The sequence below is a fragment of the Sarcophilus harrisii genome, chromosome 6 (genome assembly GCF_902635505.1).
Source record: "Sarcophilus harrisii chromosome 6, mSarHar1.11, whole genome shotgun sequence".
In the NCBI taxonomy this organism is placed as follows: Eukaryota; Metazoa; Chordata; class Mammalia; order Dasyuromorphia; family Dasyuridae; genus Sarcophilus; species Sarcophilus harrisii.
Window position 1 is genome coordinate 69,638,364 of NC_045431.1, and position 26,397 is coordinate 69,664,760.

Consider the following 26,397-nt stretch of genomic DNA (forward strand, 5'->3'; position numbering starts at 1 on the left):
CTTCACTTACGGTTCTCCAGGCCGCAGCGCGGCAAGCGGGCGTCCCGGCACGACGCGGTACACCTCAGCCCAGAAAGGTCGCCTAGTCTCCTCTCTTCAGACCTCCGCGGGCTCCCAACAGCTCCGGCGCCGCCGCCATACGCCAGCCACTTCGCGGCGCACTCCGATGACGTCAGCCGCCCCTCAGGTCTCCCTAAACCTTCCTCCCTCCTCGCAGCGCCCCCCCCCCCCCCCCCCCCCCCCCACCCCCCCCCCCCCCCGCCCCCCCCCCCGCCCCCCCCCCCCCCCCGCCAGCAGGCTACTCTACGCACGCGCACTTCCGTCTCTACGGTGAGCGCGAGGCGGCGGCTGGGCACCGCCATTTTGGCCGGCGGCCGCAGGAACACGTTGTGCGGCCCACAGCCTGAGGCCGGATCCTAGGTCGTGGCTGCCGCCGCCCTCCCCGCTCCCGGGGCGGTCGTTTTCTTCCAGGTAAGGTGGGCAGCCGGGGCGCGGGGCCTCTGCCCTCTCCGGAGCGGAGCGGAGCGGAGACGAGAAAAGCCTTCGTCCGCGGAGGGAGAGAGCGAGAGCGGGTCCGAGGGCTAGGCCGGGAGACAGGGGCGCCGGGGGCTCGTGCCGGACGGGTCAGCCGGAACCGCCGGGGCGCGAGCCTGGGGCGGCCGCGTGGGGGTGGGGCGGCCGCGTGTTAGAACCTAGGCTCTGTCACCTCGGGCCAGACGCTGGCGTTCTCGCTGCCCCGGCTCCAACCTGCTCAGCGCAGCCCCTCGGAAGCCAGCGCCCAGCCTTGTGGGCTCCTCGGACCCTCCCCCACGCCTTCAGAAAACGTGGGGCAGCGGGCCTCCCCTCCCGCCGGCCGCGCCGGTGCCCTGGGAGATGAGTCACCGCACCCCCACCTCACCGGCATTTTGTGCGGAAGTCCCCGCTCGGACGGCTGCCGTGCTCGGCCCTCCTCCCATTCGCCACTAACTGGGCGCCCCCGTTTTTTGTCCCCGAGGCTGCTCCCCCACTGTTAACTCGCTCCATTATCACTTCTCCGCGACCCTCCTCCCGTGTTTGCTCTTTGCAACACGCATGATCGCTCCTAGATGTCCGGCCCAACTTTTCCTCTCTTCCCGGCTGCAAGCCGGGAGCGGGGTGAATCCGGAGCAGCCCCTGCGCTGGGGGAGCAGGAAGGGAGCGGATCCAGGCGGGTCCAGTCCAGCCATTGAAGATGCCGAATTGGCCTGTGTGGAGTAGCGCAGCATCCTGTAGCATATGGAGCGAGGGCCTTCCAGGACGGGTGCTTGGTGTTGGGCGCTGGAGGAGCAGCTGAGCGGAGGGGGGGGGAGGGGGGAGGCTTCGGGCAGCCTGCGGTGGTCCAGCCTGAACAAGCATTGGCGCCAGGGCGGGGGCGCTGGTTGTGGAGGTAGAAACAAGAGGACCTGGCGGCAGATTGGATGTGGGGGTGAAGGTGCGAGGAGGCAGAGATGACACCGAGGTTTTCGGTGGGGGTGATTGGGGAGGCACTTGGGGTCTGTCATGTTCGGGGGACCATCTTGTGAAGCTATAGGCTCTTGTTTGCAAGGCTTGGCTGATTTTTAAAATTCTTCCCAGTAAGCCACGGTGACAATTGGTAATCACGATCATGGCTTTTTGGTTGTAGCCTGTGTGTATTGAGATAACCACCACTTTCCAGCCACCCAGCCATCCACTGTTAACAAGGATGGGTCGTTATCTTGAGTTTCATTTGGATTGGAAAAACTCCTCTCCCCCCTCCAAAAATAAAACATTATTTTCCAAGAAAGTCTAGTATTTAAATGACAAGGGAATGATATTTCTTTATTAGAATTCAGTAAGCATTTAAGTCTGTACTATATGCATCTCCGGTGACAGCTTGGCTTAGTGAACAGAATGTGGGACACAGTGGAGTTCTGCCTTTGACACATAGCAGCTATATGACAGTTATGTAGTCACTTTTAGATTGTCTCTTAAATCTCTTAAACTGTAATCAAGCATTTATTTAGTGTCTGCTGTATACCAGGTACTAGGAATACAAAGGTAAAGGAAACCTCAAGAAACTTAGATTCTCTTGGGCTTTACTTGACAACTCTAAATTACAGAGTTCCTGATCTTCATCAGCAGAAGGCATTTCCACAGACATAAATTTGTGAAATCACACATACCCCTACCTACTTAGCCTACCCCAGCTCCTCAAAATGGGCAAGATGTTATAGATGTCTAAGGTTTACTTTCTGAAATCAGTTGTTCACCGCTCCCAACTTCTTACATGTTTTTATGAGTGTTAACTAGCTGTGACTAGAGATATGTGCATTTTCATGTGTTACTATTAAATATTTATTGACTGCTACTAGAACACTAATTGCTAAGATGAATCAAGTTGTGTTGCATTTTCTGTAATAACTTGGTAACCGAATTGGATTTCATCTCGTAAAATGGGGATAATAACATCCTTCCCTACTTACTAAATAGTGTTGAAAATTGACAAACAAGATACAGTGACAAGACTGCTTGGATGGGTAGCAAGCCTTGGGCTCATATTTCCCCTCCCTTACTACCTGTGTAACACTTAGCATTGTTCCTCAGCATAAGCATCTTTTGCCATAAATGAGGGTGTTGAACTAGGTTTCCTTTGAAGTTTCTTCCAGGTCTAAAACTATGATCATAATTTTTATTATAGAACTTATATAAAAGCATTTTGTAAAAGAAAGCTCATATAAATGTTAGTAGTTATTATTTGAGATTTATTAAAAACCCCAAGAAACCCTTTAATTTTTTTCCTGCCCTTGTTTAGTATTAGCTAGCACACATTTGCATCCAGCTTGTCTCCATTTTCATGTCTGCTAAGTGAAGGATTGGTACTTCCCTTTCTATTCTGCTCGCTTTATCAAATTTAGATCCATTTCTTTTCTGCTCCTAGGAGTCAATTGCCCAAATCACAGCTTCCCATTTACCATTTACAATTTGGTTGTAGCCTATCTTTCTAGGTTGATTAGCTTTAACCCCTATCTCTTCCACTTTTTTCAATTTTAATCAAATTGGCACTTGCTTTACTCCTGATGATGTATTCCATTTCCAACCCACATTGCCTTTGCACAGTTCTACCCCATATCTGGAATGCCTTTCTTTTTTTCTCTTGCCTCTTGGAACCTCTAGTTTACTTCAAAGCTTAGTATTACCGATTTCTCCATTTTCTAGAGCCCCTCTTCAAATTGTAGGAGCATTTTGTGTATATCATGTATCAACTAATCTGTTAATGTGTTGTATCTACCAAGTAAAATGTAAGCTCCTTGAAGGCAGGAACAGACTCCTTTTTGTATTTATGTCCCAACTACTTAGAACATTTCCTGGCATGTCTCAAGGGATTAATAATGCTTGATCTGTTGATGAACAGTCCTATAGGCATTCTTTCTTTGGGGAAGAGAAAAATGATAATTTTGGCTTAGAAAAATAAGTTAACAATGTTCGCAAATAGATTTTCATATGTGTGGGAAAATAAGATTTTTTACAAATTGTATGTTAACCCAGATACTGCCACATTTTGTTTTAGTATATAAATCATTTTCCAGTCATGCCTGTGCTGTTTCTTGCCATCTCCAAATTCAATTTCCATAGTTAAACTTCTGAATTATTAGCTCAAATTTTTTATTTTGAAACATTTTACTGAGAAAATAGGAATATTGTTTTAATACAGTTCAGATGATCAAGTAGTTTCATAACATTGCCCTTATGGAAAGTGAATTTATTAGCACACATTTTTGATTTATACTTCTTGTAGATTTATTTGCAATACAATTTGTAAAGAAGACTTATAGCAATCATCTTTCAATAGTTTTGTAGGTTATTTCAGTTTGGTAAAGAATCTCATTCAGATAAAATATACGCCTTAGAAATAATTTTGTTATGAATTTAATTTGTGTGATTATATTAATCTCTGAATACCTTCTAGCTCTTACCCTGTTATGTCATAGAAAATAAAAATTCACTGAAAAGAAATTTTATTTCTTCAGCCTACTATAATATAAGGGACAAATAAAACCATTCCCAGCCCTCAAGAAGTTTAGGTTCAGAATCAGTCATGAAGCATTTATTGAGCTTTTATTATGTGCCAGCCATGTGGCTGTGTGCTGGAGATGCAGCGTATGCAAAAACATGGTTCCTGCCATCACGGTAGTCTCATTCTAATTGGGAAGGCAACATGAAAATAACTATGAACATATAAGATATACAGAGGAAATGAAAGGTAATTTTAAAGGGGTGGCACCAGTGATAGGAGCAGCAGGGAGTCTTAACACCAGTAGGCAGAGCGTTCCAAACATGGGGGGCAACCTGTTAGTTAGGAAATGGACTTATGTGTGAGGAATAGCAAATAAGCGAGCATATCTTTGACATAGAGGGAAGAAGAACATATGACTAGAAAGGTAATCAGGGGCTGGTTGCATCAGACCAAACAGGAATTTTGTATTTGATCTCAGAGGTAACATAGAACCCATAGTCTTCATTGGAAAGGTTGTGTGTAACATGGTCAGGCATGTACTTTAGGGCAATTACTTTGACAACTTAGTTATACTGCTTAGTATAGATTTATTTGCAATGTAATTTTTAGGCAAGACTTCTAGCAATTTTGTCATCAGTTTTATAGATTATTTAAGCTTGATAAAGGATTTACCAAGATGAATTAGGGGAGAAAATTGATGCAGAAAAGCCAACTAGAATGTGGTATTGTGCGCCTGAACTAGATGTGACTGTAAAGTGGAGGTAATGGGACATATAGGAGAGATGTTGTGTAGATAGAAATGACAGAGTTGGTAACAGAGTGGCTGAAAGTACAGATAAATTGAGAGATAATGAGACATGTAGAAGAGATGTGCAGGTTAAAATGACCAGACTTGATAACAGATTGATTAAAAGTGCAGATAAATAGAGAATAACACCTGAGTTTGGGACCTGAATTGACTGGGAGGATAAGAATACTTGACAGTAATCAGAAAATTGGGAATAAAGGAGGATCTTGGGAGGAAGATAAAAGAGTTCTCAAGTGTCTTGGCCAATCCAAGGTATGGAAAAGAACGTGATGAAACTGGGAATCAAGAACAAGACATAGGAAAAGTCTTAAATTACAGGGCTTCTGCTCAAGGGATGTGATTAAATAACAGGTAAATCTTTATGTTTGGAACTGAAAGGGATCTTACGGATCACCAAGTCCCCTTTTTTTGATTTTCTAGGTATTGAACAAATACTAAAAAATTTGTAAAACTCAACACTTTCCTTAAAAAATATTTTTTATTGGAAAAAAATTTATTGAAATTTTTAGAAATTTTCTTTTAAATATTTGGAAATATCCTGGACTGCATCCATCCAAGTTCCATAATCTTGATCAGAGATTATTGATACAGACAATAAGAAAAACCTAGTTTGGGGATTCTACTTCTATTATACAACTTCATAAACCTTGTGGGCATTTTGAGATGTGATTGACCTTGAGATTTGGGGTATCTTTTGGAATAATTTAATTTAATCAATATTCTAAGAATACCCCTTATGTCTGCCTTAATAATAAAGTCACAAGACTTTAATAAATCAATATTTGGTCACTTTGATAGTTAAATATATCATTACTTAAATTTAACAAAATTTCATGTCCTTTTTTATGTGTTATGTATGCATCCTTTTCAATTAAATAGTCATCCATAATGTACAATATTTCAAAGTCTCATGATGCAGTATTTTTCATCTTGTATAAATCTTTAAACAGTTACTCTATTTCTCTATTGAGAAATTTTAAAATGTAAATTCTTTGAATTTACAGAGGATTTTAAGTTCACAATTGAGCATCCCAGAGGATACATCCTTAATATCTATATTCAGTTTGTAGAATTTCATTACCCTGACCTTTCAGTCTTTGTTTTTACTGTTACCATTTCTTCAAAGTACAAATAGGTTCTCCTGTCATTTCATGTGTTTTTTTTATGTATTGTGTTCACTATTCTTATACGTTTTTCAATATTGCAAAGTATTTGAAATTAATTAGAGGTTAGGTTGATGATACCAAGATAAAATTATCATTGATGAGTAATGTTATAGTGAGGTCCCTCTAATTCTTCCCAGATAAATCCTCTTGGAAGTAGTCAAAACCAAATTTGTTCTTATTTCAACTTGTGCTGTGACAGATAAAAAAGCATACAATGAAGCTCCATTTAACCCCGCTATGTTTTGATTCCATAACTAAAGTGAATTTAAGTGTACTTCAAATATTTTATTTTAGAATTGTTAACAAAAATGTTTACCTATTTTATTTTGCAGAAACTGAATACTTGTATTGAAATATAATGCATGTGCTTCATAATATGAACAAGATTTCATGTGAAAATATGAATACTTAATATTAACATTTTGATACAGAAGAAGTCAATTTATTTTTAACCCTTTTTTTTCTTTTTTTTAATCAAGAAGACCTGGGTTCCTGCTTCTCTTGCTTACAGAGTCATCTTTCTTGCTGTATTGTAAGCCTGCATTGACGAATATGGCAGACAAATTAACAAGAATTGCTATTGTCAATCATGACAAATGTAAGCCAAAGAAATGCCGACAAGAGTGCAAAAAGAGCTGTCCAGTAGTGCGAATGGGTGAGTTATTCTGTAGACTATGTCAGTATAAGAAGGGGAATTTAAACAAACTAATTTGGCTTCAAAATAATTTTGGACAAATTCTTAGTATAGACTTAACATTCTGTTGTAATGGTTTTATTCCCACATAAACGAATATCGGGTTTTTTCTTTTCTGAGAGAAAATTGGTGTGCATAAAATGGATAAGTAGGCTTGAGAATTCTGGTTAATAACAAAGAAAGTCCTTTTCAAGCCTAAGCAAAAAAAATAAAATCTACATTGTGGAATTCAGCTATCATAATCAATCAACTTTATTATCCAAAAAATACTTTCAGGGGAATATTCAAATCCTATTGTTTCTTTTAGTCTTGCAATACTGAAAAGTCCCTCTTTTCTTGTCCTCTAGGTCAAGACTTCTGAATAGAGTTTTGCTTGATAGATTAGGTTTTATTAGATTAATAAGGCAGGGAGAAAGAGAGTAGATGGGTTGAAAAACCTACTTAATAAGTTATTAGGAAGATCCTTCCTACTTATTTCCAAGGCAGATTTACATGTACTTACTATGTACAATTAGAATTTAATAATCCTTGAGCTCAGACAATTTTCAGTACACTGAGTTAGGTACTGGGAATACAGGTGAAAAAATTACATAGTCCCTGGCTCTCAAAAGCTTATGTTTAATAGAAAGATAAAATGTTTGAGTTGGATTAGATGACCACCAAACTGCCTTTTAACTCTCTGATTCCGTGATGTGTACATAAATAACTCTAAAACAAATTGGGGTATAATAATGGCAAAGGAGAAAATGGAAGAAAAAGAAAAAATAGAGGGGAGGTTGAAGAAAGCATCATTTCTAACTGGGATAGAATCAGGAAAGATTTAATTTTTGTGATTACTGAGGTGGATTTTACATTAACATAAAGGATTTCTACAGATAGAGTTGTAGAAAGAATCTGAATAGAGGCAAAAAAGGATCAGATAAAATAGGAGAACAACTAGCTAGTTTGGCTAGCACAAAGTTCTCTGTGTAGAAGGTTATACAGAAAAAAACAAAAACAAAAAAAAGAAGACCAGAATATACATTGAAAGCCTGATTGTGGTAAATCTTACATCAGTGCCTGAACTTCTTATCAGTTTATTGTACCCAAAATTATAAAATTACTATCTAAATTAGTATCATATGCCTCAGAATAAGTAAGCACTGTCACAATTGTACTAGTTAAAATATTTGGCCCTTTGTTTCTTTTACTAGGAAAACTATGCATAGAGGTTACACCACAGAGCAAAATCGCATGGATTTCTGAAACACTTTGCATTGGTTGTGGTATATGTATTAAGGTAAATAATTTTCCCTTTGCTCTTATTATAATGGCAAATTTAGGCTCAAAAATAAATATAAGCTTGTGATGACATTACTTTTTAAGAGGCAAAAAAGGGGTAATAGCAAAATTTAGCAATACAGTTTTCTTCCATTATATGATCACATAATAATATATAATTATATGTGAAATGAATTCATTATAAGAATGAGAATAACTAAATCTACTAAGTTTTAGTTGTAATTCTTATTTGTATACACACAAATGCATGCATATCAGTGAAACTGTTTCTCTTATAAACTTTTATTGGTTTATATGTAGTCTCGATTTTATTAATCTTGAGTGGAGTAGGGAGGTCAATATGCAGAAAAGGAATCTCCTTTAGGATCACTCTAGAATTTTTGGACATGTTTCAATTCTGGGTTGATTGTAAATATATGTTTGAATTATAAAAATGTGAAATATTAGTAGTTTTTCTTCTTTTAAGTATGAACTTTTTAGAGTAGCAAAAATATCTCTTTTTTCTGGAATTAATGATCCAGATTGTTCAATTAGGATCTTTACTTACAAATATTACAAAATTTTTACTTGTGAATGTTATGCAATTTATCCACCAAAAGTGATACTCTGTAAACATATTAGAACAAATCAGTATATTAAGCCCTAATATTGTTAAGTTTTTATTATGGAATTTTATACTTTTTTTATGGTTGTTTTTTAATGACAACTATTATACCTATTCTTTGAAATTAATGACCTTTCGTTTTACATTGGCTTAAATATGCTTTGACAATTTCATAAAGTACTTGAAAACTTACTCTCTGTTTTCAGGAAACTCAGCAGAAACAACTTATAAAGTTGGGAGCTTAGCTATGTGTAGTATGACTTTAGATCCTAAGATAAGTATCTGGAAAGAATTAAGAAGGTCTCTGTTAGCAGAGTTTATTTTATTTTTTCAATTTTTCTTTTAAATTTCATTTATTCAGATATAATTTCCTTGACTGCCAGTGATTATAATACTCTTATTTCCACTTAAACAAACAACATATTTGATGATGGTAAACTCTTAATAAGCAATATTTTAATGTTTTTACTCTTGTTGAGTTTTAGTTTTTTAACTTTTCAGTATTTAAATTACAATATTCTTGATTTGGGGATAGAAGAGAAAGGAAATGAGAATTCTTTAAATTGAAATAATCATCTTTAGGGCACATTAAAAGAAAGATATACTAACATGAAGTGGGAAAGGAAGTGAATATTTTGTGAACCCCAATCTTGTCTGAACTGAATAAATGAAAGTTCAACACAATCAAAAGAAGTTAATTTAGAAATGCATTACACTCACCAGGGAAATGTATAGGGACAGCAAAGGGGTTTGAGGGAATGAGAAAAAGGAATTGGAAAGGGAAGGATCTCAAGTAAAACAAACTTTAAAGGGATGTTTATAAAGTGCTTAAAAGGAGAAAGGAGATAATAAGATATAGTTGTCTGCATCTAGACTAGGTAACAGGGAGACCAAAAGAGTAAAAATCAGTCCATTCCTGACCCAGAGAAAAGCATTTAATTTCTGAATCTTTTTCTTCAAATTATAGAAATGCCCTTTTGGCGCTTTGTCAATCGTCAATTTACCTAGCAACCTAGAAAAGGAAACAACGCATCGATATTGTGCCAATGCCTTCAAACTTCACAGGTATATTTTCAAACCAGTTTTCTTTTTTACTTTGATATACCATAAATATTTTAAAGTAAATTGTGTTTGATTAAATTTGTGTGCCTTTCAGATACTCAGGGTAGGAGGAAATGGAAGAAGAGTTTGTTAATTATACAACAGGTAGTACAGTATTGGAACATTCTGAAAATTCATTCATTGAGTATATAGTATGCTTTCCAAAATATGCCATAATTGATTTAAATGTAACCAGCTCTTTTTTTCTGAAATCTGATTTGCATGAACATGTGCAGCCTGTAATCATTGTTTTTTATAGTGTATGTATCTTTCAAAAAGAACTCAGACTCAGGTTTGACAGTTGAATTTAGGAACAACTTGTATTCTTACCAGTACGGTTATATACCTTTGGGGAATTTGTTTTTGATATTGTATTTATGTAGAGTAAACATCACATAACGGGAATTAAATAACAGAAAAGTGTATATCACTCTTAGTGAGTGGCACTTATATTTTGAATATGGTAGTATCGATTTGTTAATGAAAAGCTATTTCTCAGCTTCCAGTTCTTAGGCCCCACTGCTGCAGGGGTAAGGAGGAGGAATGCCTCATTGATCTGGCACTTTCTCCCTGTCTATAAAGTGGCAGGCCAGAAAAAAAAGACTTGGAAGAGGGGGTAGCTTGCTCTGCTAAATATCAAAATACTTTGTTTTTTTCATGTTATAATTGGGACTTTAAATATTGCTCCAGATCACTGAAAGAAAGTTGAATAAGCAAAATTAGGAATTGTGCTGGTCATGGATGCATTTCTAACAATTAACCATTAATCATGGGTATATCTTTTAATTGTCAGTAATAGCTGAATATTAGTAGACGTGTGGGCTGCAAATACCTTAAAAGTAGGTGATCAGAAAACAAGTTAGAGATTTCTCATGACCAAGTTTGTGCTTTTCAGTATTAGCATTTTTATTTACATATGCAGGTTGCCTATCCCTCGTCCAGGTGAAGTTTTGGGATTAGTTGGAACTAATGGTATTGGAAAATCAACTGCCTTGAAAATTTTAGCAGGAAAGCAAAAACCAAACCTTGGAAAATATGATGTAGGTATTGATTTTTTGTGAACATTAACACTTTAAGGTAATTTTGTTAGCTTTTTGACATAAAAGTTTTAAAAGTACTTAGTGTTTTCTTAATCATCTTAGTTTAAAAACTGTATTTCAGTGATTGTTTGGAATTCATGAGCCCAAGAAATCAGTTTATTAGCCATTCTTTTCATATCTAAAGTTACACAATTTAGATTTGTATGGTACTTGAAAGATTATAGATGTGGAACTAGAAGGGACCTCAAATCATTTAGCCTAACATTTAAACCTAGATCCTTTTATAGTTTAAATCCATTTCCCTTCCCTTCCCCCCCCCCCCCCCCCCCCCCCCATTATATCATACTCCCTAAAGAAGATAAACCATTATAAATATTCTGCATTGGTGAGACTCCTTTAAAGTGCTTTACGCAGAGGATGATACTATCTGTTAATCCACTTTAATCTTTTCTCAGCAATTGTGCTTTATGTTTTTAATCCTTGTATTCAGTCAGTCATTTTGTATTTTTATTTTTCAAGGATCCACCAGATTGGCAAGAAATCTTGACTTATTTTCGAGGATCTGAGTTGCAAAACTATTTTACCAAGATTCTAGAAGATGATCTAAAAGCGATTATCAAGCCTCAATATGTGGACCAGATTCCCAAAGCTGCAAAGGTCAGTCATTTATTAGAAGAATTTGGGTCCTATGCACAACACCCAGGACATTCTCCACACACACTCCATTTCATGCCACAGTCCTCCCTACTATTCACTTAATCATAATCTTATAGTTTGGGGGAAGGGAGAGAATTATATTCTCCTACTAGATTATGAGTTTTTTAAGGACAAAGACTATCTCTTCTCTTATTTTTATCTTTACACATAGCTGACACTTCATAAATGTTTGATTGTATTGTATATGCTATTAAAGCTATGTGTATATTTGTGTGTGTGTTTATGTATACATATTTCTAATACCTTCCCACAGGGCACTGTGGGTTCTATTTTAGACCGGAAGGATGAAACAAAGACACAAGCTATTGTGTGTCAGCAGCTTGGTAAGTTATTTTTGAAAAATGTATTTTGTAGCATTAACACATACAGAAAATAGTGCATTCAATAGATGATATTGCTATGCTAATTAAAACTCATTGTTAATTCTAGCATTATTCGTTTTGTGTATTATGATGTTAATCAAAACAAAAGAGTCTTAAAACCAGATATGAATTTAGCTCATGAGTTATGGTGGTGAAAAAAGAGGTCAGTGCCTTGGAATCGCAAAGAGCTGGTTTGATTCCTAGCCCTACGTTCATTAGCTGTATGATTATATGTATATACATCATTTATCTTTTTCATGTTGCAGTTTCATCATCTTTAAAATGGTAAGTTTATACTTATAGTTCAGAGAAACACATGAAACGCACTGTAATCAATTCCAAAGAACTATTAAAAAGATAAAACTGTTAACCATTGGTGTTAACCATCCCCATTATCATATTAAATTAATAGTTCCACATTCTTTTTTATAGACTTAACCCATCTCAAAGAACGAAATGTTGAGGACCTCTCCGGAGGAGAGTTGCAAAGATTTGCTTGTGCTGTTGTTTGCATACAGAAAGCAGATATGTATGTTAATTTTATGTTTCTTGCACCTTAATTCTTAAGCTGTTTTTGCAGATTTGTTTTGCTTACTATCAAATGAGATGATATATGTGAAATGCCTGTGTAAATGTCACCTTATTAAAGATTTTTAAGGAATAAATGAGGGAAAATGCCATTAAAAATTCTACATTGTTAAAGCAATGAGATAGGCTAATCCTTCCATACCCAAACTGACAGACTGACAAATAATGTAGTTACCCTATAGTACAGCCTAATGTCTACCATAAACAGAAGGTCGTGCTATATAGGAAAGGGGAGCAATCAAAATTATGTCCTCTTTTCATGACATAGAATTTGTATTTTAGTAACCTCTAAAATCCCTTTTGCTAGATATTCATTGCCATTGTGCCTCTTTCTTCACATAACTCCCAGAATAATCGTTTTTACCTCCATTAAATATGTAGGAGGGAAACAGTGATCTGACTGAAATAATTTATATCATATATTTATCTTATCAGGATAATCAAGCTTTTCAAAAAATGTTTATTTGCTCCAATCTCTAATTGTTGGAATTTAAATAAGTATGGCAAAGTAAAGTTAAAAAAAAGAAATTCAGTGTCAGGGTACACATATAATTTATAATTTTTATCCTTCAAAAATGTTGAATATTTTTGTTTTATTTTCTTTATAGTTTCATGTTTGATGAACCTTCTAGCTACCTAGATGTTAAGCAGCGGCTAAAGGCTGCCATTACTATACGATCACTAATAAATCCTGATAGGTAAGTTTATCGGGTATTTTTAAAGTTCTAGTCATCTAAAGATTTGTCTGCTTCAAAGAAGGGCATTTCCAATGTAGATAGAATCAGGTCTGAGCCCTACCAAAAAACATTTAATACTTACTGTAGAGGACATGACCATTAAATGTGGGTACCCTATGTGAACAAGGAAGGAAAATAGAAAATAGGCGGCCATTGTTTTCTCATAAATGATATTTCATTTCTAGATTCTAGTTTAATAATCTTTTTAAGTCTTAGTAGGCTACAGCAATAAATTGAATTTATTTTATAATCGAACTATACAATTTCAGGTCAACCTGAGTATTCTGAGTCTTAAATGTTCTCAAGTCCTTGGAGAACCATAAATATGCTAGTACCATCCGACTCTGGATCCTATAATTTTGTCCTTGAGTTACTTCTTAACTAGTCTAATGACTTTATCATCTATCCCTAATCCAGTCTATCCTACCTATAGTCTCTAAACTAATTGTCAAGTTCTATTTTCGTATTTTCTTATTGAACAATAACAAAAATGCATATATGGACCCCTTTTAAGATTTACAAAACATTTTGCTCACAATGGTCTTCTGCAATATGTAATTATGATCAGTTATATGCCTTTATTACAAATGTGGAAACTACGATAAATCGACTTGTTCTTTGTTAAGTGTAAAACTGGGATTTGGGCGCAGGACCTTTTGCTTCCTTGCCCAGTGTTCTTTCCACTATGCCATTTTACTTTAACGTTCTATATTGCATGTCTGATCAAATCCAGATTCTTCACTATCTTAATTAAGCCTTCTCTAATCTGACCTAACTTTAAACAGTGAGCAGCTATCTGCCAAGGTAGAAAGAACTCAACCATATATCATAACAACAACTTATTCTCTAGATCACCTAGAGCTATTAAGATATAATTCTGACACTATTCTTAACATTTTCTTTAGTTATCAGAGGAGTAGGGGAAGGATTTAAATTCTCTTCCTTAGAATGAAGATCAAAGTAGACTTTGGAGACCAGCATGCCCTGCCTTTTGTAGATTGCCAGAGTAACTAGTTAGGCCAGTGCCAGTTTTCTCAGAACAATAAATAGCATTTGGGGGATTGGGATAACAAAACACTGAAAGATACAGATGTCTGATTGGCTTAGTTCTATTATCATAGTGATCTGTATGTACAGTAAGAGAATAACCCAGTTGGGAAGGGATGGGGGTGCATCCAAAGGATCCTGCAGCTTAATGAGTAATCTTTAATTAAGCTTGAGAGTCTGTCCAAATGGATCCATGTCACTGTTTATTTTGTACTACTAGTTCTTCCTATTCCTTCTTCCCGTCCAAAACAAATGTTGAAAATTTGTTAATTCCTTGAAGTCTTCTGTTAGTTTTAACCAGTACTACTTCCTGATCTCCACTGTATTCTCTATATTACAAACTTGATGACGAGATTCTTCTTCAATACTTTTTCAATTCCATTGATAAAAGTTACAGCCTATCATCCACCCTTTCTCATACCCTAGTTGGTATTTGTCTTTACCAAAACATGTCCTCAAGGAAGCCAAAGATTTTTTTTCTCTTATTTCTTGTAATATTTCACAGATACCTGTGCAGTACTTGAGTTGTCTATCTATACCTCACTTTGGACATATATCCAGTCCATGTCTCATGACACATATGCTGAATTATAATTTATAAAATATCACTTCTGTGTGCAAGTTATTGATAGTATTTTGCTCTAATTCCACCCATTTCCATTGTGACGTAGGTCACTTCAAATTTTTAATTTCTCCAAGATGGTAATGTACCATGAATCATAGCCATCTAGCATTGGCAAGAGAATATTACTGTCAAAAAGATCAGCTTTTGCAGGACATAGCCTTGAATCTTGGAATCACTGAACACATTTCACATCTCTCATGCAACTTTGGGATCAACTCAATGTCTATCCGCTTTGCATCTGAGCATTGTTTTATTCATACTTTTCCTTTTTTTTTTCTGTGTGAATTAATTGCATCTGACAAATAGATCCATCTTTATGTAATTCTTCTATTTGAACTTTGAACAGGACGTCATCATGAAACTAGCAAATGTCTCTTAAAATGTTTTATCAAACTGTTAGTTTAACATAAATGAGAGACACTATGGAAAACTCCCAAAGCAGTGTTTTGCAATGAATGTTTTGGCTTGGTTTGAAAGGATTTTGCATTTGGTTTGGTTTGGTTTGGTTTGGTTTTTAGTGATAAACAAATAATTAGTTAATATCTGTAGAAATGATCAGTTTAGGAAATAGTCTGTTAAAGCCTACTTATTGCCTATTTTGTTTTTATCAAAGACCCACCATGTGTGCAAAGATCATTATCATAGGGTGTTTTTTTGTTTGTTTTGTTTGTTTTTTAGACGTAAGTAGATATTGTTTGCCACTGGTTGCTAAACTATTCCTATTCTACATTTTTTGTTGGTAATCGGATGGGACTCAACCTGTGATTTTACTGACAAAAGGAAATCCCAATGAAAAAAATCTATCAGTATAAGTTGATACCTGGGCAGTTCGCACTTTTGTGCCTGGTGGCACTGAGCTAAGCTACTTACTTGAAGTCACAGCCAGCATGTTTCTTGGAACCAAGTAGTTGGATTTAGTTTCATACACTATATCACAAAATCTCTTTTTATGGGGAATACCATCTCTTATTCCTTTTTTATGGAAATTTATTTTTACTGACTCTGATATTGATATTCTAAATAATCATGCATTTTAAAAACCATGCTACTGTCAGAATAAGTTTCTCGTGGGTATATTTGGTCCAGTGTGCCCAGTCTTCTCAGTTTCATCTTAAATGCTTGTTTTTGTTTCATTACACAGCTCTTCAAAAATTGCGATGGTAATTTCAACATCACTAGTAAGATAAATGGTTTACTATGGAAACCTTGGCAGATTCTTTCTTTTGCTGTCTTTTAATTGCTTCATTTATCTTTTCTTTTTGATATCTTTTATAATGCTGGCATGTAGAATTATGGGTTTGGAGTGGGAACAGATTTCAGAGACTACATAGCACTCTTCAGATGAGGCCTGGGAAAGTGAAGTCATACTGGTAATAGAGAGCTCATAATAGAAGTTGAATAGATAATGTGTTATGTGATCATGGAAAATTGGCAAAAGCATATTTCCTTTCTCAATAAAGAGGTAGAGAGCTAATGGGGTGGTTTTCATACATGATTTGTTGATTTGTTTAGTATGAGTCAACTTTTTGGTTACAAGAGAGAGGACATTGGTGAAGAGAATCACTAACGGTAATATTTTTTAAAGCATGAAGAAGTTTTTAAAATAGTGTGTATAATTTGGTGTTTGAAACCTTTGTCTTTCAAAAAGAAATTTCACATTTGTTTCCTAGAGACGGGCCTTTTCCAAAAAGATTTGCTAAAGATGTCCATTTTAATATGATTTTCAAAATATTATAGACAAGATTTGATATAAATTTAGAAAACATAAAATGTTCTGTGGCTTTAATTTTCAGATATATCATTGTTGTGGAGCACGACCTAAGTGTTTTAGATTATCTCTCTGACTTCATCTGCTGTTTATATGGAGTGCCAAGTGCTTATGGTGTTGTTACTATGCCTTTTAGTGTAAGAGAAGGTAATTTTAAAAATTCTTTACTTGTATTCTGTGATCTCTCTTCCAGAAAAATGTTCTTTAGCTTTACAACTATAACATTAGAAAACATAATTTTGTATTCTTCAAATTCTTAATCATTTGCTTTGATTTTTTATAACTCAGTAAAATATTTCACCTGAAATGAAATTGATAAAAATTTATCAATCAATAGAATTACATATCAACAGATGGGCATATAGTTTGATATTAAAGTATTTAATTTGAGAGGATAATAGAAAGATATCTTGACCTCAGATGAACTTCTACAATATTTTTGTTTGGATAGTAAGTAAATGTGATACGTAATTTCATACTTGAGGTTGCGGCTTTATTTTTTTAATTGGGTTTTTTGTTTTGTTTTGTTTTTTTGTCTTCATTCTCAGCATACTCTTGGGATGACATTTTAAATATTTGTCAAATGAAATGCTTTTTGAATTATTTGGAAAATCACAAAATTGTTTTTCCATATAATTTTTTTTTTTTTAAAGATCATAGCAGGGGCAGCTAGGTGGCATAGTGGATAGAGTACCAGTCCTGAAGTCAGGAGGCCCTGAGTTCAAATGTGACCTCAGACACTACATTTCCTGGCTGTGTGACCCTGGGCAAGTCACTTAACCCCAAATGCCTCAGCAAAAAAAAAGAGAGAAAAAGAAAAGAAAAATAAAATAAGTCATAGCAGGTCAGTTATCACCCTTGGGTTCCTTTTTTTTAATTGGTTGGTATTATTATTACACAGCCAAGTCAGGTCTCAAATTAAGCATTGACTGTAATGAACATCCAGCCATAATATCAATACTGTTAAAATTTAAAATTAAAAGTAAATGTAGTCGAAAAATATTCTGAGCATCTAAATTTATTAATATATTTTTTGAATTAGGGAAGGCTATAGTTAACCACACTAAGATTTTTAAATGTTTAAAAACTATAGAAATAATTTTTATTTCCATTCTTTGGATTGAATTCTAATTTGAGAATTTCTATCAAATAGTTTTTCTGATATGTGAAAGAAGAGAAAGGCAAAGACATTAGAACTCTTCATAAAATCTTAGAAACTTTAAAGAGTTCAAATTCAACTTTGTGACTTCATTTGATATCACTGATTCTAGAAATTTGGACCAAAAAAATAAGATAGCATTATTTATTCTTAAAATTATTTATATGCTAGAAATTTATGTTCTAATATTAACTTAAACTTTTCATGCAGAATACCATCTATAATTTAAAAGGCATTATAGTATTTTTTTTGATGTATAAGTTTATTCTTTTTTCCTTTTATTGATATTATTGTTCCCCAACAGGTATAAATATTTTCTTAGATGGTTACGTTCCTACAGAAAACTTAAGATTTAGAGATGCATCACTGGTTTTTAAAGTGGCTGAGACAGCAAATGAGGAAGAAGTGAAAAAGATGTGTATGTATAAATATCCAGGAATGAAGAAAAAGATGGGCGAATTTGAGCTTGCAATCATTGCCGGAGAATTCACAGACTCTGAAATCATGGTGATGCTAGGAGAAAATGGTAAGTGTTATAATTTGTGATGATTGAGTCTACATGGGTAAGCAGTTTTAAAGTCTTATAAGAAATACTCTTTATTACTGGGTTATAGGTCTGAGGGTGTGGGGGTTTGGGTTGATCATATGACCTTGGTTCATCTGCAAATATTTTCTGTGACAGTGTACCTTAACTTCTTGCTTACAATCTATGTCACTCAACCCAGTTTATATTCACATTTAAGAAAGAAACCTCTTCATTAAAAATAAGATACTTTTCCTGAGCTGAGTTTTCTGTGTATAAATTGATAGGGAAGTTATTCATCTTGGATACTGACTAGGAAATAATGGATAAATTGGTTGTTCAGAGGCAACCCAGCTTAAAAAAAAACTCCATGTTCATCTCCATTTGGAGCATTCCTTATGTGAAATTCAGGTGAGTCTACCACTGTAGACAATTTTATTGCCAACATTTATAGCATTAGATTGCCATTATGAGAGTGAAACTGTAAAATTATTGGCTGGCAGACATGTTTCCTATTGCCTTTATGATTGGGGAAAAAAAAAAAGCACAGACTTTTTAAATGTTATGTTACACCTTGGAAAAATCAAATTTCTATTTGTTGCAAAAGAAATTTAGTGCACTTTTTATATTTTGAAACTCCACTTAATGTGTTTGCATTCTTATTTTAAAGGAATTAAAGTAAACTAGCTAAATTTCAGCAAATGGAAGTGAATTTTCATTAAAATGACAATTTATTCCTTGCATGAAAATTGTTAGGAAATAATTCTGAGAAATCCAGAAGTTTATATTATCTGTTTTTACTTTTAATTATCAGGATTAAAATTCTGTGATTCTTTCTGACAGTTGATTCTTAACAAATACTTAGCCCAGTACAAATTTAAGTGTATATTTTTCTCTCAACCTACAAAAACCATACATGTCTATATATGTTGCTTTTTAAAAAGAATATACTAAGTATCTGGCTTAAAATGCTCAGTATATTATTAGTAATTCACTAAAAACTTAATTGTCATAAAATTCACTTTGTTATATTTTCCTCACTTTCATTTTGCCCCAGGTACTGGTAAAACTACATTCATCAGAATGCTTGCTGGCCGACTTAAACCTGATGAAGGAGGTAATGTTTAAATTTTCCATTTATGCCAATTTCAAAATTATCCAAGAAGATCATTTTTATTACAGTTATTTTCTATATTTTAGGGGAGGTACCAGTTCTAAATGTCAGCTATAAGCCACAGAAGATCAGTCCCAAATCAACAGTGAGTTATTTTTGTTTTCTGCTGATTAAAGGAAATCATTAGGGATATAAATCTTATTTACAAATTTGTGTTTTCTTTGCCATTCATGTAGGGGCAATTATTTAGACTTTAAATACTATTTTTTATCTTCAAAACTAAAACAGGGAAGTGTACGCCAGTTACTACATGAGAAGATACGAGATGCTTATACTCACCCACAGTTTGTCACTGATGTAATGAAACCTTTGCAGATTGAAAACATCATAGATCAAGAGGTACTAAGGCCTGAATTTTTTTTTCCTTTTTTCCTTTTTTTTTAATATTAGTGATATCACAACATTTACTAAACTCCTTCTCCACACAGGTGCAGACATTATCTGGTGGTGAGTTACAACGAGTTGCTTTAGCTCTTTGTCTGGGCAAACCTGCTGATGTCTATTTAATTGATGAACCATCTGCATACTTGGATTCTGAGCAGCGTCTAATGGCAGCCAGAGTTGTCAAACGGTAAATTGTCTTGCCCATTAGAGTGTGATTCGCGGTATGTGTACTCATACACAGAAGTGCTTAATAAACTTTGAATATGCTTTCTTGGTGCCCCTTCTAATGCCATATTGAAAAAATTGCAAAATCTTTTTGTTTTAGTTTCATTCTCCATGCAAAAAAGACAGCCTTTGTGGTAGAACATGACTTTATCATGGCCACCTATCTAGCGGATCGGGTCATCGTTTTTGATGGCATTCCATCTAAGAACACACTCGCAAACAGGTACAATGTTGGATATTTATGTAAGTTAATAGAAATATTCTTACAAATATTAATGGATTTCTAATACTAACATCTTCCCAGAAATAAATGAAGCATATCAATCCTCTCGGTTCCCTGAACTTGACTAGTGGGTCATTTGTTATGAAAATGGAAGAGCATAGGACATAACCAGAAATAAAGGCTTTGACAATACATAGGACTAGGCCCACAAAGTTCAAGCCAATTGAAGAAAATTCCAGAACTGTGGACTTGGGAAAGACCTTTGTTCTTGCAAACCAGAGATGTTTTTATAGACAGAGTTGCATGAATTTATAGAGTGAGTTAGTGATATATAGTCATTCTCCTTACTTTCTAGTTCATATTCTAGAATATGGATGAAGGTCAAGTTTCAGCTCTGTTATCCCTATCTTTCTATTCTCTGTTTAGCTTAATGAAAGTTCAGAAAAGTCATTTTTAGGCACAAGAAGCCCAGCAAAATCAAACATTTTCTACAGATTAGGTGAGGCATCTGGTACTTTCCAGCTTAGGACCCTGTTATGTTTTATTTTTTACACTCTAGTTACCTTCATATTTCCAAATGTAATGTTTACATGTTCAAGAATCGTGTTTCCTTGCAAGGAAACAAATAAGTCAAAATTAACACAATTAACATAATAGCTACTGACTTTTTTAAATGTTTACTAAGATACTATGTGTTGTATTATTGCCTTTTCTCTGTTGACTCCCCTTTCTCTTCTAAAACAAGTTGTTGAATTTAAAGTTTTATATGATATTTCTTGTGACCAAAAAAAGTTCCATATTAAGTTTTAAAATCATATAAACTTGCCATTTTATAGAGTAACATTAGCAGGTATTCTCAGTTTTCTTGAATCTCAGTGATGCAGTTTTATTTCAATAAAAGTTAGTATGTAAGTATCTAAATAAAATTTTGTCACTTTTTTTTTTTCCTAGTCCTCAAACCCTTTTGGCTGGTATGAATAAATTTTTGTCTCAGCTTGAAATTACTTTCAGAAGAGATCCAAACAACTACAGGCCAAGAATAAATAAACTTAATTCAATCAAGGTATGTGGGAATGTTGTTTTGAAGGAGGTAATTGGTACTAAGTGTTGACAACTCAGAATTAAATGAGGAAAAAAAAAATTGGGGCCCAACAAACCATCTGTTCTCTTTTTTAAAAAATTACTATCCATTGAAGTAACTATTTCTCTAGCCATTGGGCCTTTTATATCGGAGTAACCCCAATATTTATGTGTCCCCTACTTAGTGAAGATTTGGAACTGTGAAAAACTTTGTTAGATGTTAGAATTAAATCAAATGAGTTTAGCGTCATAGATTCCGGTCTCTTTTGGGAAAATGTATTGGATGTATCATAACAAGTAACATTACTGGGAAAATATATGGTCATTATTAAACTTACTGAAAAGATGATAACATAATGTTTTCTTTTCCCATAGAAAGAGGGAAGGGCAATATTATACTAACTTATACTAAGGATCTGATATTTGGCCACATGTGGTATTTGATTTTGAGCTTGAGGATGGTAACTGCACATTTTTTTATATGTTTCTAGATCCATTGTATTTAGCATAAACATTTGATCAGTAACTGCCAAATTAATGTGTGGTGTAATATTTTATAAAGATTTATATAAATCACACAGGCAAAATAACAACCACAAACATTGTCTTTTTAAAAAGATCTGACCTAGGGGAATTTTGAACAGGGTAGTGGAAGAGACTAGAGAAAACAACTTGGAGAGATTCCTGGGGAGAGAAGTTGCATCTAAGTCTGTAAGCCAGAAACAGTCTCTGTGAGAAGAGGCTAGCAAGTTCATCTTCCAGGTATTGGTTGGAAGATAGGTTTCATGAAGCAGAACACATATTCTTAGATTATTTTTCTTTTTTTCATAGGATGTTGAACAAAAGAAGAGTGGAAACTACTTTTTCCTGGATGATTAAGCTGACTAAGAATATTGATAATACATTTCTACAACTAAATATAATCAGAATTTTTGGTGTATAAAACTTTAATCAGGTTTTAGAATGCCCCGCATAATCTGGAGTTTGAAATATGATTTACTTTATCTAACATCAGAAACTAGTAGCGTTGTATATTATTATACTCTAAACATCAGACACTACCACTTTTCTGTACTCATTGACAAAGCCATTCTTTGTGTAATGCTCTAAGATGAAGACATTTCAAGTTATATGAATTACCTCCAGATTTTCAAAACTTATGGGGAGATTTCAGTATAAGTGTAATTTATTCATGTACCAAATGCTGACCAGTGTTTCCAATTTTAAAAATCTTTAAGAACTGTTTTCTGTACAATATGGTTTACCCACGTATGTCAAGATATAGAAGCTGCTCTTATTTTAAAAAGCCAGTCAAAGACTCTTAAGGTGAGGATTTGATAAATAAACATCCATCAGAAGTATAGAGCATGTCTTGTCTTCACTGAATACAGTTAATATATACCTTAATAACTTCCAGGGAAGAATAATATGGGGGCGGGGGAAAACACTGCTGGAAAATAGGTCAGTTGTTTATCAATCCATATATTGTTTACTAAAACTTTTCTGGTGAGACTTTTATAATTTGATTGGCATTTATCCAAAAAACAAACAAACAAACCCTGTAAAGCAAAATCATCTTGAATCCAAAAATCAAATGCATAGCAACTTTTCTGCTAAATAATATGTGCCATTCTGTTAAATTTTTTTTTTAAGCTGAATTCATATGTTACAAATTCATGATAGATGACTGATACATCCTACCTTTATCAGTGGCTTAGCTTTCTCATGCTTCAGACTTACCTCCTTGGGCTGCCTGCAGTATTCCTTTCTCCAAAATCATAACATGACCCAGCCTTCCACTTCACTAAGAAAAAATGAAGCCATTTCCGAAAATGTCCTTAGATAATCCCTATCCTTCATTTCAAAAAATCCCTCAATATTTTCACTTCCTGACTTCCTTCTGCTAGTAAGTATGCTTACTCAGTAAAGCTAATCTTATCTGCCCTGCTGATCCTTGCTAGTCTCTCCTGCAGCCTCTAAAACTTTTGCTTTTGGCACCCTTTCTCTAGTATATTTTCATCATTCCATCTACCAATAATATTGCCTTAAAAAAAGACTTTCCCTTCAGTCATCTAGCTTACTTGCCTACCATTCTGTCTCCTCTTCACTGCTAAATGTTAACTTGACCATAAGCATTACATGTCATTTTATTTGATGTTTTCACTAATTTTGGTAGACTTTTTTTTCCTTTTTTTTTATTTGTTGAATGAATAAAAAGTCATTTATGAAGCTGTAACGAAATGCCTGGTAGTGTGCTAAGTGCTTCGGGGGTCCTACCTCCAAGAAAATTGGGGGATGTTTTAGTTTTGAAAGTCAGATATGATGAGTGGAAGCATAAGATAATCAAGCATCATCATGCCTTTTCTAGAAGCAATGGTTATGTTGATCTTATTGTTGCTAGAGGAACATGTAAACGGGGAAAATATGGCCACAATAGGAACTTATCCCACTGACATATGCTGAATGAATGGGACAGCTACCCTGAACTACACAAAGTGCCTTTTGTTGTAAGGGATAGTTTTCTGGAACAGAGCAGGAATATGCTGATAAACGTGGAGGATGTAAGAGCAAAAATTTTAAGGCACTAATAAGTAAGTCTTTGGGAGAAACTCATTTATTTTACCCAATATCTTTTATTTTCTTATTACTTTCTCTCCCTTATATAAGCACCTTATGACTTGGGCTGCCTGTCTACTTTTCCCTAAGGTTATCAGTGACCTAATGACCAAATCAAATGGCAATCCTTAATTCTTGTCCTTTACAGTTTAATTCTGTTTGCCCATAAGACAAATGTTCTTCCATCAACATCAGAGACACCACATATTCCTGCTTGTTTTCCAATTGCTCATCTCTCAACTTAACCTCTTCCCAACCTCTCATTTGGGTATTTGAAAGTTTGTCTTTGGCCCCTTTCTCCTCAGCAGTCTCCTTGTGATAGTAGTGCTCTGGAGATTTTGTGGTCACTTGACTGAATTGCATTTCTAACTACCCCACTATCAGGTGTGGTGTGGTCCTAACTAAGTTCCATCCCTTCTACAGACCTCCTTTTTCCCAGTTGTAAAATGAAAGTGGAACTAGACAGGTGATCTACAAAAATATCCCAAACTTGTATTTCTCATTCCTCTGAGTTCAATTTGCAATTCCATCTTCATTCAGGAAAATCACCTTGTCACCTTGGACTTGAGTGTGGGAAATTAAGTCTAACACCTTTCTTCCTATCCTTGTCTTTCATTCTGTGATTGTTGAGCCACTGTTCTCATTTCCATCTCTCTGAAATTCCTCCTTTCTCTTCTGTACACTAGTGCAGAGTTGCCTGGATTCTGGTATCACCAGGATGGTCTTTCTTAGGAATAGTTAAGCATATCACTACACCAAAATATTCAATACCTTATCACTTCCTGAGTAAAATTCAAGCTTCTGCCCAGCTTTAAAAGCCCAAGATTTTGGTACCACCCTATCTTTTCCAGATTTATTTGCTTTTACCACCTCTATATTCCTTTAACGTACCTTGGACTGGGCTCTTATCTCTCTAGTTGCCTTAGACATTCTTTCAAAGGCAACTCAAAATCCCTTCACGTGTTAATTGTTAAGGGGAAAAAAAAAAAACAACTTTCCCTTCACACCTCACCTAACACTGTCTAAATTTTGTAATGCATTTTTCATGTAGAGCTCTGTATTGTGTAGCTGCTGAATCTTAACCCCATGGGGTATGGCCATCTAAATTTAGCCAAGTGCCTAGCATAATGCTTTACACATGTATTTAATGTTTTTGATACAGTTTGTAAGTAAAACTTGGAGGTTTTTAACTATATAGCATTTAAAAGATTATGTGGTATTTTCCTCGTATCAACCATGTGATACAGTACAAGTAGCACCATTTGACTAAATAGAAGTAACTACACTTGCTTCAAGTTGTTAATATATGCCTATATCAGTAATATCAAGCATTATTCCTATTTATAAAACGTGTAATTGGGGGTAGAAGAAGAAGAGAAAGGGGAAGAAATAAGCCCAATAAATAGCATCCTTATAAAAAAAAAAGGTCTGCTCATGAGTTTAATTTAGTTCCTTTATGTAAGAAATTGAAATAACGTTAGCAAATGAAAAATAAAAGGTTTTACTTAAGCAAATGATGTAAATGAAATTGGCCAAGGGATAATAAAGTAAACTTTTGGCACCTTCAATTTAAAGGCATTAACAAGTTATTGTGTGCAACTAAAATCAGTTTTATTAGGATCTCTTCTAGGATGTATGCCTAATTTCATTTTGTGTACTGGTATGTAATAAAGCTTTTTTTTTTTTTTTCAAGTTCTATAATTCATACTAGGCTTAGCCTCCAATTACATTTTTCTCATTTATACTACCCATTTGTAAACTTTTCAAGGTATACATTATTCAGTGCTTCCCTAACCTTTTATCACAGTGACAAACGATATTCCACTAAAGTTATGCAGCACTGAGACTAATGAAAAAGGAACATGGTTTGCAAAGCACTTTACACATATAATTTGATCTGGAAAGATAGACTGGAGCCCCTTCATGGAGGGTTAAGTATTAAGGCTGAGAAATTTTTATTCTGTGATATGGTTAGATCTGTGTATCAGGAATATTTTAACTACTGGGAGGGTACAACAGAGAGGGGAGTAACTATTTTTAGTACTTTGAGATTTGCATGTACAATTATGTTTGAGAACAAAGGTTGATAAAACTAAGGTGGGCTTTTAAAATTTTAACACTATTCAATGCATTTTTACAAACTAGCCAATACTGTTAAAGAAAATACACACACAAAAAAAAACATTAGTGATGGTGAGCACTGAAAGTATCAATTGTTTCCTGTAACTGCTGTAACTAAGCAAATTTAGAATTCTGAACATGCATGCTAAAAATTTTAAAAGTTAAAATGATTTTTAAATCATTTTAAAAGACTTCCTCTATGCCAAGCACTGTGCTAAAATAAGACTGTGAATACAGATAAAAAAAAAAACAGTCATGAAAATGATCCATTCATATGTTTTGAAGATAAAAAGCTTTATTGGAACTTTTTAAAAATTGAGTCAGCTAGCCCCTGCCCTCAAGGAGCACTAATTGGTCAAA

At 35.0% G+C, this 26,397-nt stretch overlaps 2 protein-coding genes across 6 annotated transcripts in view; one reads left to right on the top strand and one right to left on the bottom strand.

The window, feature by feature from the left end:
- Nucleotides 1-230, bottom strand: part of ANAPC10 (anaphase promoting complex subunit 10) — a 93,947-nt gene extending 93,717 nt beyond the window's left edge. For 3 of the 4 annotated variants that reach the window (XM_012552191.2, XM_003773167.4, XM_012552192.2), the window contains exon 1: nucleotides 11-230. The gene's annotated coding sequence lies outside the window, so the exon portion shown is untranslated. The remainder of the gene's footprint in view (nucleotides 1-10) is intronic. The other variant, XM_023505959.2, reaches the window with a different exon arrangement.
- ABCE1 (ATP binding cassette subfamily E member 1) lies at nucleotides 201-24,906 on the top strand. Of its 2 annotated transcripts, none has more exons than XM_031942788.1 (18): nucleotides 201-471; nucleotides 6,448-6,623; nucleotides 7,856-7,941; nucleotides 9,515-9,612; nucleotides 10,571-10,688; nucleotides 11,208-11,345; nucleotides 11,659-11,728; nucleotides 12,200-12,296; nucleotides 12,964-13,053; nucleotides 16,558-16,679; nucleotides 17,996-18,217; nucleotides 19,272-19,331; nucleotides 19,415-19,473; nucleotides 19,617-19,727; nucleotides 19,817-19,959; nucleotides 20,098-20,220; nucleotides 21,172-21,283; nucleotides 22,132-24,906. In XM_031942788.1, the coding sequence occupies exons 2-18, from the start codon at nucleotides 6,521-6,523 to the stop codon at nucleotides 22,177-22,179; spliced, it is 1,800 nt and encodes a 599-aa protein (XP_031798648.1). In that variant the 5' UTR covers nucleotides 201-471; nucleotides 6,448-6,520; the 3' UTR covers nucleotides 22,180-24,906. The 2 variants fall into 2 exon arrangements, with proteins under 2 accessions (XP_031798648.1, XP_031798649.1); XM_031942789.1 differs by having other exon boundaries at nucleotides 322-471; nucleotides 6,451-6,623.
- The last annotated feature ends 1,491 nt before the right edge of the window (nucleotides 24,907-26,397 follow it).

Bases quoted from the DNA above. Each gene is read 5' to 3' on its own strand.
- ABCE1 (XM_031942788.1), top strand. From the start codon at position 6,521: ATGGCAGACAAATTAACAAGAATTGCTATTGTCAATCATGACAAATGT. The intron at 19,332-19,414 runs GTAATGTTTAAA...TCTATATTTTAG, and splicing joins ACTTAAACCTGATGAAGGAG to GGGAGGTACCAGTTCTAAAT. The intron at 19,474-19,616 runs GTGAGTTATTTT...AAACTAAAACAG, and splicing joins AGATCAGTCCCAAATCAACA to GGAAGTGTACGCCAGTTACT.